This window comes from Dermacentor andersoni, chromosome 3, assembly GCF_023375885.2.
Source record: "Dermacentor andersoni chromosome 3, qqDerAnde1_hic_scaffold, whole genome shotgun sequence".
Taxonomy (NCBI): Eukaryota; Metazoa; Arthropoda; class Arachnida; order Ixodida; family Ixodidae; genus Dermacentor; species Dermacentor andersoni.
Window position 1 is genome coordinate 17,764,172 of NC_092816.1, and position 15,083 is coordinate 17,779,254.

General features: G+C 47.1%; 1 protein-coding gene across 1 annotated transcript in view; it reads left to right on the forward strand.

Annotated features, from left to right (window-relative positions):
• Positions 1 to 15,083, forward strand: part of LOC126520045 (uncharacterized) — a 183,606-nt gene that overhangs the window by 120,590 nt on the left and 47,933 nt on the right. The window contains exon 4 of the mRNA XM_050169216.2: positions 2,718 to 2,888. Within this exon, the coding sequence (XP_050025173.1) occupies positions 2,718 to 2,888 (171 nt within the window). The remainder of the gene's footprint in view (positions 1 to 2,717; positions 2,889 to 15,083) is intronic.

The following is a 15,083-nucleotide window of genomic DNA, read 5'->3' on the forward strand; positions in this document are numbered from 1 at the left end:
TCTAGAGCATTTATTTGATGCTTAACAAGTGACGTTTGACTCAACTGGTTATTGTTAAGCTCAAAGATGTCCCGATAGGAAGCCAAGGGGCGGAGGAGGGCTGTGGCTTGCCCAGGTAATAAGTACGCGGTGATCATGTGCTGAAATGTGGTGTCGAAGCAAGCAGAATCCTGCGGTGATGTTGGAGTACTGGAACAGGTCTATACTACAGAAGTCGCTGCGTGGCCGTGCGACAAAGCACGCAACATTGCCAGCGATATGCCTTGTGGTATGACTTGCTTGCTCATGCCAAAATTAACAACTGGGAGGCACACCCGGTAGGCGGCAGCGGTTACAACAGAGTGCGGCACCGTGATCACCGCACGTCAGAAGGACATCCGGAATAGGCGTGACGACGTAATCGCCTTCGGGCACGGGGGAAGATGAGATGAAATCCACATACGTTAAGGCTTTAGGGCGCAGATGGACGAAGGCAGCAGTAGTGAGGCTGTTCGGCAATTCGGCACGAATATCCGGCAGAAGAAAAAGGTCGAGGCAGAGAGTACTGGCAGAACAGTCGATCACAGTGGAGCGCGTCATAAGAAAGCGTAATCCAAGAAAAAAGTCATTGATACAATTGATCAGCGCGCCAAAAAAAGACTTGAGTGTGACGGTCAGCGATAATTAAGCAATCAGTACACATCTCTCTGACAGTAATAGTGCCGCCATCGGCGACGCGTGCGGCTTGTGTGGCAGCAAGTGTCAGGACCTCTTTGAGTCTACCACAGAGGTTGGCGCTAATAGTGGATACCTGGAACACAATATAAATCAATGCCGTCAAAGGAACACCGTCAACTTGCACCTCCAGTAAGTTCTGGTTCGTGGGGAGCGTCAATGGAGGATTTTGGCACGATGAAAATGATACAGCACTAGCTCCACGAGCTAGATGATCTAGAATGGCTGCGATCAACAGGAATGTAAGCGATAGGTGGCATACGGGGCGAATAGCGACGAGGGTCGGTAAACGGACGAGGGGAGGGGAAAAGGCTGCTCCAAAAAACGGACATCCAGCTAGTACGCCATCGGCGGGCAACATGATCAATGTGGTGGCAAGTGAAGCAGATCGACCTGTCGCCCAGAGTTCGCCACTCACTCGAATTGCAGAATCAAGGGGGGACATGCTGATCGTTGCGAGGCACGGGTCTTGCGTCAGGCCGAGAGACGGAGCAGGCGGTGGAGAAACTGAAGTTGACAAACTTTTGGCGTTTGAATGCCGGAATGAGCGAGATGGTTGGAACTGATCAGTGGCATGGTCAAGAGGCCGGGCGTGAAACGAGGCCGGAAAGGCAGCCTCAAGCTCACGACGAACGATCCGGGTCACGTTCTCATAGGAGGATGGTGTTGTGGAGCGTTTGGCGCAGGATGACGTTGCAGCCGTGTTAGGTAGACGGGAAAACGGTGAGCTCACTCGGCGGTATCCCTTGACAAGAGGGTAAATTGCAGATACATTGTTGTATACCAGTAAATTCAACGCGTAGCCCACTATCCCTTTTAGCACGTGGCCAACTTTGTCAACCTCAGCTATTTTCTCATCTACTTTTCGGCAAGGAACAAGCACACCCTGTATGTACGACACATACGACTCAGGAAATGAATGGATGCCGGTAGCGATATCTCTTCTTGCGGAAAGTTGGCCACGAGACGGGTTTCCGAAAACGTCACGGAGCTTCTGTTTGAAAATATCCCAACTAGAGAGTTTATCCACATGTGTCTGGAACAAGACTCGTGGTGTTCCTCCCAAATAGAAGATCGCAATCGCAAGCATTATGGCAAGTTCCCACCCGCTGTTCTGCCTAACACGCACGAAGATGTTATGCCAGTATTCAACCTCGGCATTACCCTGGCCGGGAAATGTGCCAGTATCGCAGCGGTGGAAAAGCGTGATGTACGCTGTAGCTGGCTCCGCAGTCATGGGCAGAGACGTGGTGTCTTCACGGGGAGGCATAGCCGATAACTGGACGGTGCGGCCACTGCGAAGCTCCGTGGCGAGAACGGGGAACGCGTGCCTCCACCGAAATGTGACGCGAATGAAGCAGTAATTGTACTGAATACTATGTACAGAATATATTTACAAAAGCAAGGCAGCGCTGACTAAACTAGCTGGCAGGCTCGAGCCATACGGCCTGTTCTTCTTTGTCGGGCGACTGCGTTGATCTTTCAAGAGCCGAACGCACATAGCAAAATTGTATTTCCAAAACATGTGACATAAATCCCCTCGTTGTTTAGAAACGATGCGTCTCCCCCGCTCCCCTTGACATGTGCGCATGTTAGCGTAGTAATGGATCCCACCTGGATAGGATTCATCATCACACGCAACAAGAAGCCTCCTGCAGACTAATTAAAGCTTCCCCCAGTGCGTGTTGATTACCGCATGCCGCGCAAGCCTTGGCCACTCTGCACCGACAGTTCACCTAACGCCACCTCTGCGTGCTATTTCCTGCTCCTCCTGAATACGTTTTAATTCCTTTGACACCCACTATTTTGCCTTGACAGAACGTCGATAGCCTTGTGCATTTCGTTAGCAAGTCCACTTCATCTTCTTAAACAGCCTACACATGTTTATATTCCAAACAATGCTAGTCTGTTCACCATGTGCATTAAGTCATGCTTCGCGCAATATTTCCACGTAAGTGCATATAATTAGTTAATTTGGCAACCGCGCTATTAATCATTTGCAGGTGAATCCGGTTCATCAGGCTCACCTGGTCTGGACGGACGCGACGGCCTTCCAGGAGAGCCAGGCCTGGATGGCGTTCCAGGTCGGGACGGTGTAGACGGGCTACCCGGACGCGACGGGCACCACGGGACGCCTGGGATACCCGGAAGACCTGGTCTAAATGGCACCGACGGTCAGTTACCCTACTCTCTTTTCAAGTAGGGCGCCAGTCCATTCACCCCATTATTTTGTCGCAACAGAAACATTCTCACAGCGTATGCATCTGAACAGATCGGCTCAATATTCGTAAGAAAGCAGTCGGCTAAACACTTAAGAATAACAAAAGAATCGAAAATATGCGAGTATTCCCTTACGAACGCTAATAACCACCTTCGCATACGAAATGATTTTTGTGTATGGGCTCCCGCTTCGCTCCCACTTCGCTGTCGTCCAGCATTGCCTATTCATTACGGAGCACTTTATTAGGCCTATTTCTATGCGTGTAACACCTTGCATACTCGCCCAATCATGCGCAACTATGCTGGCATTGCTGGCAACTATGGCATTGTCACATGATATGGGAGAGATCTGCTATCGGGACAGGGCAAAAGCGACACTTGGTTGTCGGATATGTGGCGGGAAAGAGTAAGTGCAAAGTGCGCGGGGTAAGAAAAGTGCGACTTTGTAGTTGTCGCCACAGTATTTCTCTCTGGCGCGTTCTAGGCACAGAGAGAGGTGGATACATTAGGCGTTGGTGTCTGTAATGTGAGCAAATTTCATGGAATGTGACGAGTGTGTCTTTATTTGTGTGCTGTTGGGAGTCATTTGGTTCTAGAGTTAGGCCCATATTTGCGGCCAGTCGGTCCGTGAATCCTCGAGCAGCGGCATGAGCCATATTTTTTTGCCGTGGAGTCCTTGATATGCTTGAGTCCATACGAGAATGATGTCATTTTCTGGTGGGTGAGCTACAAGTAATGAGTGCGCGAAGTTGTTAATGTAGCCGTTACTGAAATTCCCGATAGCAGTCTTAGAGTCACTAATGATGACGTCGCAATCGGGTAGCCCCGATGCGAGTGCAATGGCGGCCTCTTCCGCGTCGCCCGCCGAGGTGGTCTTTAATGATGCTGAACAAACAGTGTTGCCCTGGTTGTCTACGACCGCTATAGCATAACGATGTTTAGGGGTGTAGGCTGCAGCGTCCACATAGTAGACTCCTTCAGCCTGTCCATAGCTGCGTTGTAGCGCCTTGGCTCGAAGTTTGCGGCGTTTGACGTGAAATTCGGGGTGCATGGTTCTGGGTAGGGGCTGGATGTGGTATTGGCCGTGTATGTTCGGAGGAAGTTGATGTCGCTTGCTCTCATTAAATGGTGGAACATGATGAAGTTGTCTCAGAATCTCACGCTCAGCTTCAGTGGTGGTGAGTCTGTGGTATTGCGATGATAGATGGACTTCGGTTAATTCTTGAAAGGTATTTAGTGTAGCCGTGGCCATCACGCTTTGTGTGGATGCTCTAATTGGAACACCTAGAGCGAGTTTGTGTATCTTGCGGATCAATCAATTCACAGTATCCTCTTCCTGCCCAGAGAGTGAGAGATACGGTAGTGCGAAGGTGATTTTGCTTAAGACAAAAGCCTTGAGTAGCTGAACTAGCTCCTTCTCTCGAAGCCCTCCGTGTTTGTTAGAGATCCTCCCTATCAGGCGGAGCGTATTATCTACCGTTGTTTGTAGTGCTTGCAAGGCATGCTGATTTGCTCAGTGGCATTGGAGGTGTAATCCTAGGACCCTTATCCTGTCTACTTGGGGTTGTAGAGTGCCCTTCAATCGTGAGTTGGATATTCGGGGGTGAAGTCCTGAAGCGTCTCGTGGGGCGCAGAAGGAGAAGCTGTGATTTGGTGGGGGAGCACCTGAGATTCAACTCGTGACCTGCTTGTTTGACCTGATCATTTGCTGCTTGGAGGGTGTCCTGGATGTGCCCGTGAGAACCTCCGGTCATCCACAGCGTAATAACGTCTGCGTACAGTGTGAATCGGAGGTCAAGAATCATCTTGAGAGTGAAAGCTAAAGGTCGCATAGCCAAATTGAAGAGGAGGGGGAAAGTACTGCCCCTTGGGGCGTGCCAGTGCTTCCTAAACTTATTTGGCCAGATTGTTCGCTACTTAATTGTAGCGTCGCAGTGCGCTTCGTGAGGAAGCTGCGTATTTAGCCGTAGATTCGCTCCTCACAGTTTATACTGCTAAGTTCGTGATATATGGCCAAGTGGGACACGTTGTTGAAGGCACCCTTGAGGTCGAGGCCGAGCAACGCTTGTGTGTCACGTGCGTCGCTCGGTTCGATAATGTCTTCTTTGAGCCTTAGCATGACATCCTGACAAGAAAGAGATTTGCGAAAGCCACTCATTTCCGAAGGGAACAAGTGATTATGCTCGAAGTATTTGGAGAGACGTAGGTGGATTACGTGCTCCAAGATCTTCCCTATGCATGAAGTGAGAGAAATTGGACGGAAGTTATCAATGTGAATTAGCTTATTCGGCTTTGGTATGAAGATCACTTTGGCTGCTTTCCATTGTTGGGGTATCTCCGCCTCTTCGAGACAGTGGTTGTAATACTCGGTGAGTTTGCGTAAGGATTGCTCATCGAGGTTGCGAAGCGTTTTGTTGGTCACAGAGTCTGGGCCTGGTGCCGTGGTGGTTCGCACTTGGTTGAGGGCATGTCGAACCTCCGCTTCTGTGATGGGACTGCAAAGCTCCTCATTGGGTTCAGCAGCATAGTCGGGCATGGGTATTTGCGTAGGAGGGGGCATATGTTTGGAGGCTAGGTTGCTGAACATGGTCGGCAGGTCGGCTGCATGTTGATGCAGCAGTTTATTCATCTGGTGGTTATTGTGCGTCCTAGACGTGGTGGGGTCGAGCAGGTGCCGGAGCAATTGCCAGGTCTTTTTACTGCTGAGATTACCATGCGCTCCTTCGCAAACCTGAGTCCATTGCTGTGCCGCCAATTTGATAGCGTATTGTTGGATCTGAGAGTCTAATTTGGCGATTCTGATTCAGAGTTTGTGATTGTAACGCGCTGTTAGCCATTTCCTGAGTAAAGCTTGCTTCGCTTCCCACATGTGTAGTAGCTTGGAATCAATTGTGGCCAAGGGTGTGTCTAGCGGGAGAGTGGTGGTATGGTCCTCTACGTCTGCCTGCAAGGGGTTCGCCCATTGCTCAATGTCGGTAATGGTTTCTTCGTTAGTGTTGCAGCGAGGTTTTCTTAATTCCGTCCAAATGGTAAGCCTTAGTCGTATCGTGGCTAGCGGTCTGTGCTTAAAATCTACACGGAGCACGGAGTTCGAGAATGGAATAGTCGCTTCCTAAGTTGTTTTGGAGGTTTTGCCACGTCGCCTGAGTGATGCGGTGAGTTAGGGTGAGGTCGGGGGATGTATCCCTACTGACGCTATTTCCTAGCCGTGTAGGAAGAGTAAAGTCATTGTAGATGGTGAAACCTTGATTTTGTATGTGCTGCCATAGAGCTATTCCCTTAGGAATGGATGCGGAGTGGCCCCACATTTGATGGGGGGGCATTAAAGTCGCCCGTTACGACTAGCGGCTGTTTATTGGCGTTAGTCAATAAACAGCCGCCTGAGCAAGTATTCGCTCAAAGCGGTGTTGTTGAGCATTGGGAGGGCTATAAACATTCAACACGCATAAGGTGGGTGGTTTGTGGCTTTGAGGTAGAATTTTGATGAAATCGTGGGGCATTTCAGTACTGCTGAATGTGTCCCATTTAACAGCAAGATGTCATCTTGCAAGTATGGCAGTATTGGGCTTGTCTATGTGAGGGTCTTGAAACGTGTTGTATCTAGGTGGCGTGACTTTCCCGTGTGTTTACTGCTCGGCTATAATGTCAGGGAGTTCGTTAAGACTCTGTGCAAATAGTGTTAGACATGCGCGCTTGTTGCGGAACCCCCTGCAGTTCCACTGCCAGATGACTAGGCAACGGGCTGGCTTCATCATTATTGTCGTTTTGAAGGACGGGAACTTGTGACCTCGCGGAGCGTCTTCCCCAGCTGTCGATTAGCTCTTGGAAACGGCAAAAGTGTGCAGATGCCTCACAAATAAATGCATCAAGCTTGCTCTGTAGCCGATTTTCAAGGGCAACAAGTTTGTTTTCCAGGATGTCCATGCGGTCAGTGAGGACAAATATGGCGTTTTCAACGGTGTTCTCGATGTCTGTTATTTCGGCATTCTTCCTTTTTGTGGGTCCCGGGGGCTGCGAGTGTGATGAAGGCGGCATTGGAGTTGCGGCTTCCGTCGTAGCAGTGGATGCAAGAGTGTCCATTTGTTCTGTCGGAGGACGTGTGAGTGTGGGCGCAAGCGTTTGTGGCAGTGGTTTGGAAGTAGCAGCAGGAGTGTCAGTGATTTCGATGGGGGGGAGGGGTGGAGCATTGCTTTGAGCTGCTTGATTTCGTTTTTAAGCATTTTGTTCTGATTTAGCAAGTATTTGATGAGAGAGCTATCAGCATCGCCACTGAGAAACGCGGCCCGCAAACGGGGAAATGAGAGACACGGTTGAGAGCCGCACAGCCACGCGACGCGAAGACGGAGGAGCGGAGAGCCGTGGATCACGCGCGAGGATGCAAGGAGCGCCCGCCGCCGGCACCGCGGCAGTGGCGCGACAGCGGGAGAAGGGATGGCGAGGGCGGAGAAGACGGTAGCGGCGAGAGTCGCCGCAACGATGCTGCGCGGAGGAAAAGGGCGACAGGATAGGTGAGAGGATAGGCGAGAACACGTGATGCGGCTTTGGAGGAGGAGCGAAGAGAGCAAAGGCCGCGCCGTGCGCGAGAGATGACATCCGGAGCGCGCTCGTCCCGGCTATGGGGCTGGTTACGGCGAGGAAGGATGGCGAGGCCCACGGCGACGCGAAACGCGGGAACGGGCGCGAAGGAGCTGCCCTCTAAAACACCAGGATTTTACAGAGGCTTCGGGACCACCTGACGAAACGTTAGTAAAGTTATATTTTGCACGTCTGACCTATATATATATATATATATATATATATATATATATATGTGTGTGTGTGTGTGTGTGTGTGTGTGTGTGTGTGTGTGTGTGTGTGTGTGTGTGTGTGTGTGACGACGTTTTATTCATGACAACTATTATATAGGCACCATATATATAATACCATGTTTACCAGTAGTGCCTTGTGCGGGGCAATTCTAATGACGTGGCTGCCTGCGAGAGTGAGTCGGCGACGTGCGAGGTTCGACCCAGCGAGCGACGACGGTGTGCAGTGACGTAACGTATCACTGCGACAACCATTCGACAAGAGATGGAGGTGATGTTATTAGTGGCACAAGCATCGAGTGAAACTGTTGTTTCTTGCGCAGCACTTCCGGTTCACCTCATGAGAAGACCGGGGAGGAAATTCAAAATAAACCCGAAAAAGATTGAAAAATATGGTACAGTACAAAATAGTGATTTTCACTATCGATATGTTATCAGAGCATAAGTTAAGTTACAAGTTGAGTTACTGAAGTGTCTGTAATAATTATAATTAATTAGAAATCACTGATTACCGCACACCAAAGCACAGAATCGTAAACTTTAGGGACCCGCCACGTGAGCCCGACTTTGGCGGAATTCCTGGAAACCCGCAAGTAGAAAGCGGTAGTAATGACGTCATTAGTGACTTCGCACACAAGAAGGTAGGATGAGATGTAGCCGGCTAATTAGTGGAAAACAGTTGCCTCCGTGTTCGGTTCGTGCGTTGCGTTCACCTAAAGTTAACCTAAAGAACACCAATGCCGTGGTGCGATGGACACGTAAGTCAAAGATTAGGGTCGCCTACCATTTTTACCAGTAGTACCTTGTGCGGGGCAATTCTAGCTCTGCGATTTAATTTTTGCGATTAATGATTTAATCGCAATTATTCGGTTCCTGTGGCATAAGAAAAAAACATGAAAGCAGGTATTATACTGATGCCTGTATTTCCACGAGGCACTGCACATGGTGGTCACCACCCTTGTTCGACTAAGATTCTTGGCCCACCATGCTGTTTCATGCGCCAACTGAGCGTGAAGCTACTGGTCGTGAATTTTCAAAGCTTAACATTGTTTTATTTTAGTTTGCCAGTTAATTTTCACTTGTGCATTATGAGGGCTTTGTTATGCCAAAGATGCACAGATTCTGTGCACTTTTGTAGGGAAGTCGGTGTGAAACCATAAAATATATTGTTGTATACTGCCCGAGTTTGTCAATGAAGCAAGGCAACTAATGCGATGTGTTGCAGCTAGACTTATTTACTTTGAGTTCACATATCTTTAACCCTTTACTTCCAGAGCCATTTAAAAAAAATGAAATTACTTTCAAAATGCATATTTTTTTTTATACTTGATCGAACCGGCACATTAAATAAGTACACGAAATACACTCAGATTAATATATGAATTTGCAGAATACCCACAAAAGTTTCTTTCATTCTACAGAAAGTTGGGTACACTACGCTGCTTGAAGTTGGCTTTTTAAGTGCCAATAAAGTAAACAAAATATGAGCGTCCCAAACAGAACTTCTGTGGCCTGTGAGAGTTCTGACGAAACCGACTGTTCCCTAGAATCACATTTAGTCTTGTAGGAAGGCCCCAGTACATCACACATCAAACCCAATATTACAAGGAGTGCCTTTCCACATTCTTCACAGCATGTCTGCATTTTCTTCTTTTTGTACTTTCCTTTGTCCGTAATATCACTTAAACTCCAAGCTTCAGACTATCACATGGTTTACTTTGCTACCGTTGCAACAAAAAATTACAGGGTCTCTTAAGATCTCTCTTAAGAGGTGAACGGCGACAGCCTACTCTTCCTCCTCTTACCATTCACCTCTTTCTCTTTTCCTCTTCTCTTTCTCTTCTTTCTTTTAGTCATTACTGCTGACTACTAAGCATTTTTAGTCATTTGTAATCGATTGTGGTAATTACAAGCCCTAGTTAGGTATATTGGTCATTTCGTAGTCGTTAGTAGTCATTACAAGTCATTTCAGTCATTATTAGTCATTACTGGTCATTACTAAGCATCTTAAGTTATTTCTAATAAATTGTAGTCGTTACAAGCCATCGTTAGACATATTGGTCATTTCGGAGTCATTAGTAGTCATTACAAGTCATTAGTAGTCATTACTAACCTCTACCAATCTCTGTGATAACGTTATCATTCACAAATATCATCATCATCAGCCGGGTTACGCCCACTGCAGGGCAAAGGCCTCTCCCATACTTCTCCAACTGCCCCGGTCATGTACTAATTGTGGCCATGTTGTCCCTGCAAACTTCTTGATCTCATCCACCCACCTAACTTTCTGCCGCCCTCTGCTACGCTCCCCTACCCTTGGAATCCAGTCCGTAACCCTTAATGACCATTGGTTATCTTCCCTCCTCATTACATGTCCTGCCCATGCCCATTTCTTTTTCTTGATTTCAAATAAGATATCATTAACTCGCGTTTGTTCCCTCACCCAATCTGCTCTTTTCTTATCCCTTAACGTTACACCCATCATTCTTCTTTCTATAGCTCGTTGCGTCGTTCTCAATTTAAGTAGAACCCTTTTCGTAAGCCTCCAGGTTTCTGCCCCGTACGTGAGTACTGGTAAGACACAGCTGTTATATACTTTTCTCTTGAGGGATAATGGCAACCCGCTGTTCATGATCTGAGAATGCCTGCCAAACGCACCCCAGCCATTCTTACTCTTCTGATTATTTCAGGCTCATGATCCGGATCCGCAGTCACTACCTGTCTTAAGTAGATGTATTCCCTTACCACTTCCAGTGCCTCGCTACCTATCGTAAACTGCTGTTCCCTTCCGAGAATGTTAAACATTACTTCCGTTTTCTGCAGATTAATTTTTAGTCCCACCCTTCTGCTCTGCCTCTCCAGGTCGGTGAGCATGCATTGCAGTTGGTCCCCTGAGTTACTAAGCAAGGCAATATCAGCGAATCGCAAGTTACTAAGGTATTCTCCATTAACTATTATCCCCAATTCTTCCCAATCCAGGTCTCTGAATACCTCCTGTAAACACGCTGTGAATAGCATTGGAGAGATCGTATCTCCCTGCCTGACGCCCTTCTTTATTGGAATTTTGTTGCTTTCTTTATGGAGGACTACGGTGGTTGTGGTGCCGCTATAGATATCTTTCAGTATTTTTACATACGGCTCGTCTACACCCTGATTCCGCAATGCCTCCATGACTGCTGAGGTTTCGACTGAATCAAATGCTTTCTCGTAATCAATGAAAGCTATATATAAGGGCTGGTTATATTCCGCACATTTCTCTATCACCTGATTGATAGTGTGAATATGGTCTATTGTTGAGTAGCATTTACGGAATCCTGCCTGGTCCTTTGGTTGACGGAAGTCTAAGGTGTTCCTGATTCTATTTGCAATTACCTTAGTAAATACTTTGTAGGCAACGGACAGTAAGCTGATCGGTCTATAATATTTCAAGTCATTGGCGTCCCTTTCCTTATGGATTAGGATTATGTTAGCGTTCTTCCAAGATTCCGGTACGCTCGAAGTCATGAGGCATTGCGTATACAGGGTGGCCAGTTTTTATCGAACAATCTGCCCACCATCCTTCAACAAATCTGCTGTTACCTGATCCTCCCCAGCTGCCTTCCCCCTTTGCATAGCTCCCAAGGCTTTCTTTACTTCTTCCGGCGTTACTTGTGGGATTTCAAATTCCTCTAGATTATTCTCTCTTCCATTATCGTCGTGGGTGCCACTGGTACTGTATAAATCTCTATAGAACTTCTCAGCCACTTGAACGATCTCATCCATATTAGTAATGATATTGCCGGCTTTGTCTCCGAACGCATACATCTGGTTCTTGCCTATTCCTAGTTTTTTTTTCACTGCTTTTAGGCTTCCTTCGTTCCTGAGAGCATGTTCAATTCTATCCATATTATACTTCCTTATGTCAGCTGTCTTACGCTTGTTGATTAACTTCGAAAGTTCTGCCAGTTCTATTCTAGCTGTAGGGTTAGAGGCTTTCATACATTGGCGTTTCTTGATCAGATCTTTCGTCTCCTGCGATAGCTTACTGGTATCCTGTCTAACGGAGTTGCCACCGACTTCTATTGCAGACTCCTTAATGATGCCCATAAGATTGTCATTCATTGCTTCAACACTAAGGTCCTCTTCCTGTGTTAAAGCCGAATGCCTGTTCTGTAGCTTGATCCGGAATTCCTCTATTTTCCCTCTTACCGCTAACTAATTGATCGGCTTCTTATGTACCAGTTTCTTCCGTTCGCTCCTCAAGTCTAGGTTAATTCGAGTTCTTACCATCCTATGGTCACTGCAGCGCACCTTGCCGAGCACGTCCACATCTTGTATGATGCCAGGGTTAGCGCAGAGTATGAGGTCTATTTCATTTCTAGTCTCGCCATTCGGGCTCCTCCACGTCCACTTTCGGCTATCTCGCTTGCGGAAGAAGGTATTCATTATTCGCATATTGTACTGTTCTGCAAAGTCTACTAATAACTCTCCCCTGTTATTCCTAGTCTATATGCCATATTCCCCCCCCTGCCTTGTCTCCAGCCTGCTTCTTGCCTACCTTGGCATTGAAGTCGCCCATCAGTACAGTGTATTTTGTTTTGACCTTACCCATCGCCGATTCCACGTCTTCATAGAAGCTTTCGACTTCCTGGTCATCATGACTGGATGTAGGGGCGTACATCTGTACGACCTTCAATTTGTACCTCTTATTAAGGTTCACAACAAGACCTGCCACCCTCCCGTTAATGCTATACAATTCCTGTACGTTACCAGCTATATTCTTATTAATCAGGAATCTGGCTCCCAGTTCTCGCCTCTCCGCTAAGCCCCGGTAGCACAGGACGTGCCCTCTTTTTAGCACTGTACATGCCTCATTTGTCCTCCTAACTTCACTCAGCCCTATTATATCCCATTTACTGCCCTCTAATTCCTCCAATAGCACTGCTAGACTCACCTCACTAGATAACGTTCTCGCGTTAAACGTTGCCAGGTTCAGATTCCAATGGCGGGCCTGTCCGGGCCTGTCCAGAATATTGAACAGCGCTGTGATCACAAATATAATACGATTATATAAGATAATGCGTGATATTACACTATAGATAATTGTATTATACATACAATGATAGGCAGTTATACGTTACGTCACTGCACACCGTCGTCACTCGCTGGGTCCAACCTCGCACGTCGCCGACTCACCCTCGCTGGCAGCCGTCCAGCAACCGTCCCTCCGCCGCTGCTGCGGCGGAGGGACGGTTGCGCCCGCTAAGCGATCTGGAGTCGTGATACGTTTTTTCGCATACTTTGTTTATCTTGAATAATAACGTTGTCGTTATTCTTAGACGCCTAAAATCTGCTTGAACAAAACTGTTTTAAACGGAACGCACTAGAAGAAAATTTGATGATCACTCATACCACGTGGGGTATATGACTGAGTATGTACATCTTTCCATTTTCGTTACATTGGTTAGATTTTCCTTTCTCTGGCTAATGATAGACCAGGTATGACACCGCAGCGATACAGGTGCGTGGTTTGTGAGACAAGTCGTATAGTGGAGGTTTTGCTACCCTACGCAGGGACAAAAAAGAGGTTTAAGGAATTGAGGTTTGTGTCTGCTCAGCCTTCTTGTCTTCACTTCCTTCTTGTCACTCTGGTAACACATGCGGACATCCGGATTCGCCAAGCTGCGTTTGTTCAACTTTCACCGCATATGTCAGCCCACGTAACGCCCGCATCGAAATGAGGCATCCGTGGCCTGGAACCGGGCCAAAGTTGCAGAACCAATGTGGCAGGCTTTCCTTGATAAAGTCTTGCATCGCGTAATGTTCAATTCAGCTGCTCACACTAAACTCTGTTTTCTTAATTTGCAATATATATATATATATATATATATATATATATATATATATATATATATATATATATATATATATATATATATATATATATATATATATCCCTCACGAAAGTATAAGTGGGCTGTCCAACAAATGGAAGCGCATTTTTTCTCATTTTGCATTTTTTAACAAAATTCTAAAGAGCGACTAGTGGCAGGAACATGTAAGCATGTAATTTAAGTTTGTAGCAATGGTCTGATATAAGTGTGCTTTGAGCGCACCATATTATTTTTCCTTTAGAAATGTGAAATATTTAGAATGCAGGTATTCCTCAACATTCTGCTTTAGCGCAATAAAAGCTTCCCGCTCAGCACTTTATCACGCAATTATGCGGCCGCTTAAAATGAAACAATACCTAAACTCTGCAACAATGCAGTGAACGCGGGTAACGTTGTGCAGCAGTTCCTTAGATCAAGATGGCATTTTATTCATGACGGCATTTTCTTAAGCTTCCCACTGGCGTTACGTGGGCTCCCACAAAAACATGGCTCGCGCTGAGGCAGTTAAGCTGGCGTATATAAAAAACATGCAGAACTGAAAAAAAAAGAAAATTTAATTTCAGCCACAGCTCCATTTGTTTTTTTCTTTATCTGTGCAAAGCCACGGCACTCTGGGCATGGGAGATAAAATAGCTTGTTGTACGTACGGCGGAAACAGCGGTGCTCGAGAAAAAGTCAGCTTGGTTGCGCCGCCCCAGACTCTTGCCTGCACGTATATCTTCTTTTTCTAGAGAACAGTTTTTTGTCTCTTTTTTTTTCATTTCCTTTTAAAGCGACGTCCCCGATCCATAAAGCAGCTGCCATACCGTTTCGTGCTCTTGGAGAATCGAATTAAGCCAGAGCTCATGAATATGAATAGACTGTCGCTAGCCACGCAGATCTCCGCGATAAACTTAAGATTGCCCGCTCAATCAGCGACAGCAACGTTAAGCTTCGGCTTGGCCGCAGCGGAGGGAACCGAAATGCGCGGAAAGACTAATTGCAAACCGTGTTATTTCTTTCCCTGATTTCATTAGCGCTCGCATTTTAGTTCGAGCACCTCCTTCTGCTATCCCTTAAACTAATCAGGCGATTTTCTCGTCAGCATTTTCGTTTGTCTGACTCTGCTGGCATCAATTCAGCGTAATTGCTTCTCGTGGGCGAAGCTCTGCTCTGCGCGCCGTTACTTGCTTTAATTCTTGGCGAAGGTACACTGTTGATTGCTGGAGGCTCTCTACTCAAAACTCCTGCGCACAAACTTGAATTGAGAAAACCTTAGTGTAAAAAACTGCAGCCTTGACAGTATATAATAGCGTATTTTAGCACAGACGTACCCGGTATTATAGCCGTGACTCGCGATCTGCGCATGCGCAGCAGCCGCGCTTCGTGTGCAGGCGGTGCGTCGCGGTAGCGGATGACACATTGCTGTGCGCTAAGAGGCTCGGCGCGCTCACATGAACTTGAGGGGCGGTGTCTTCTTTATTAGAGTGCG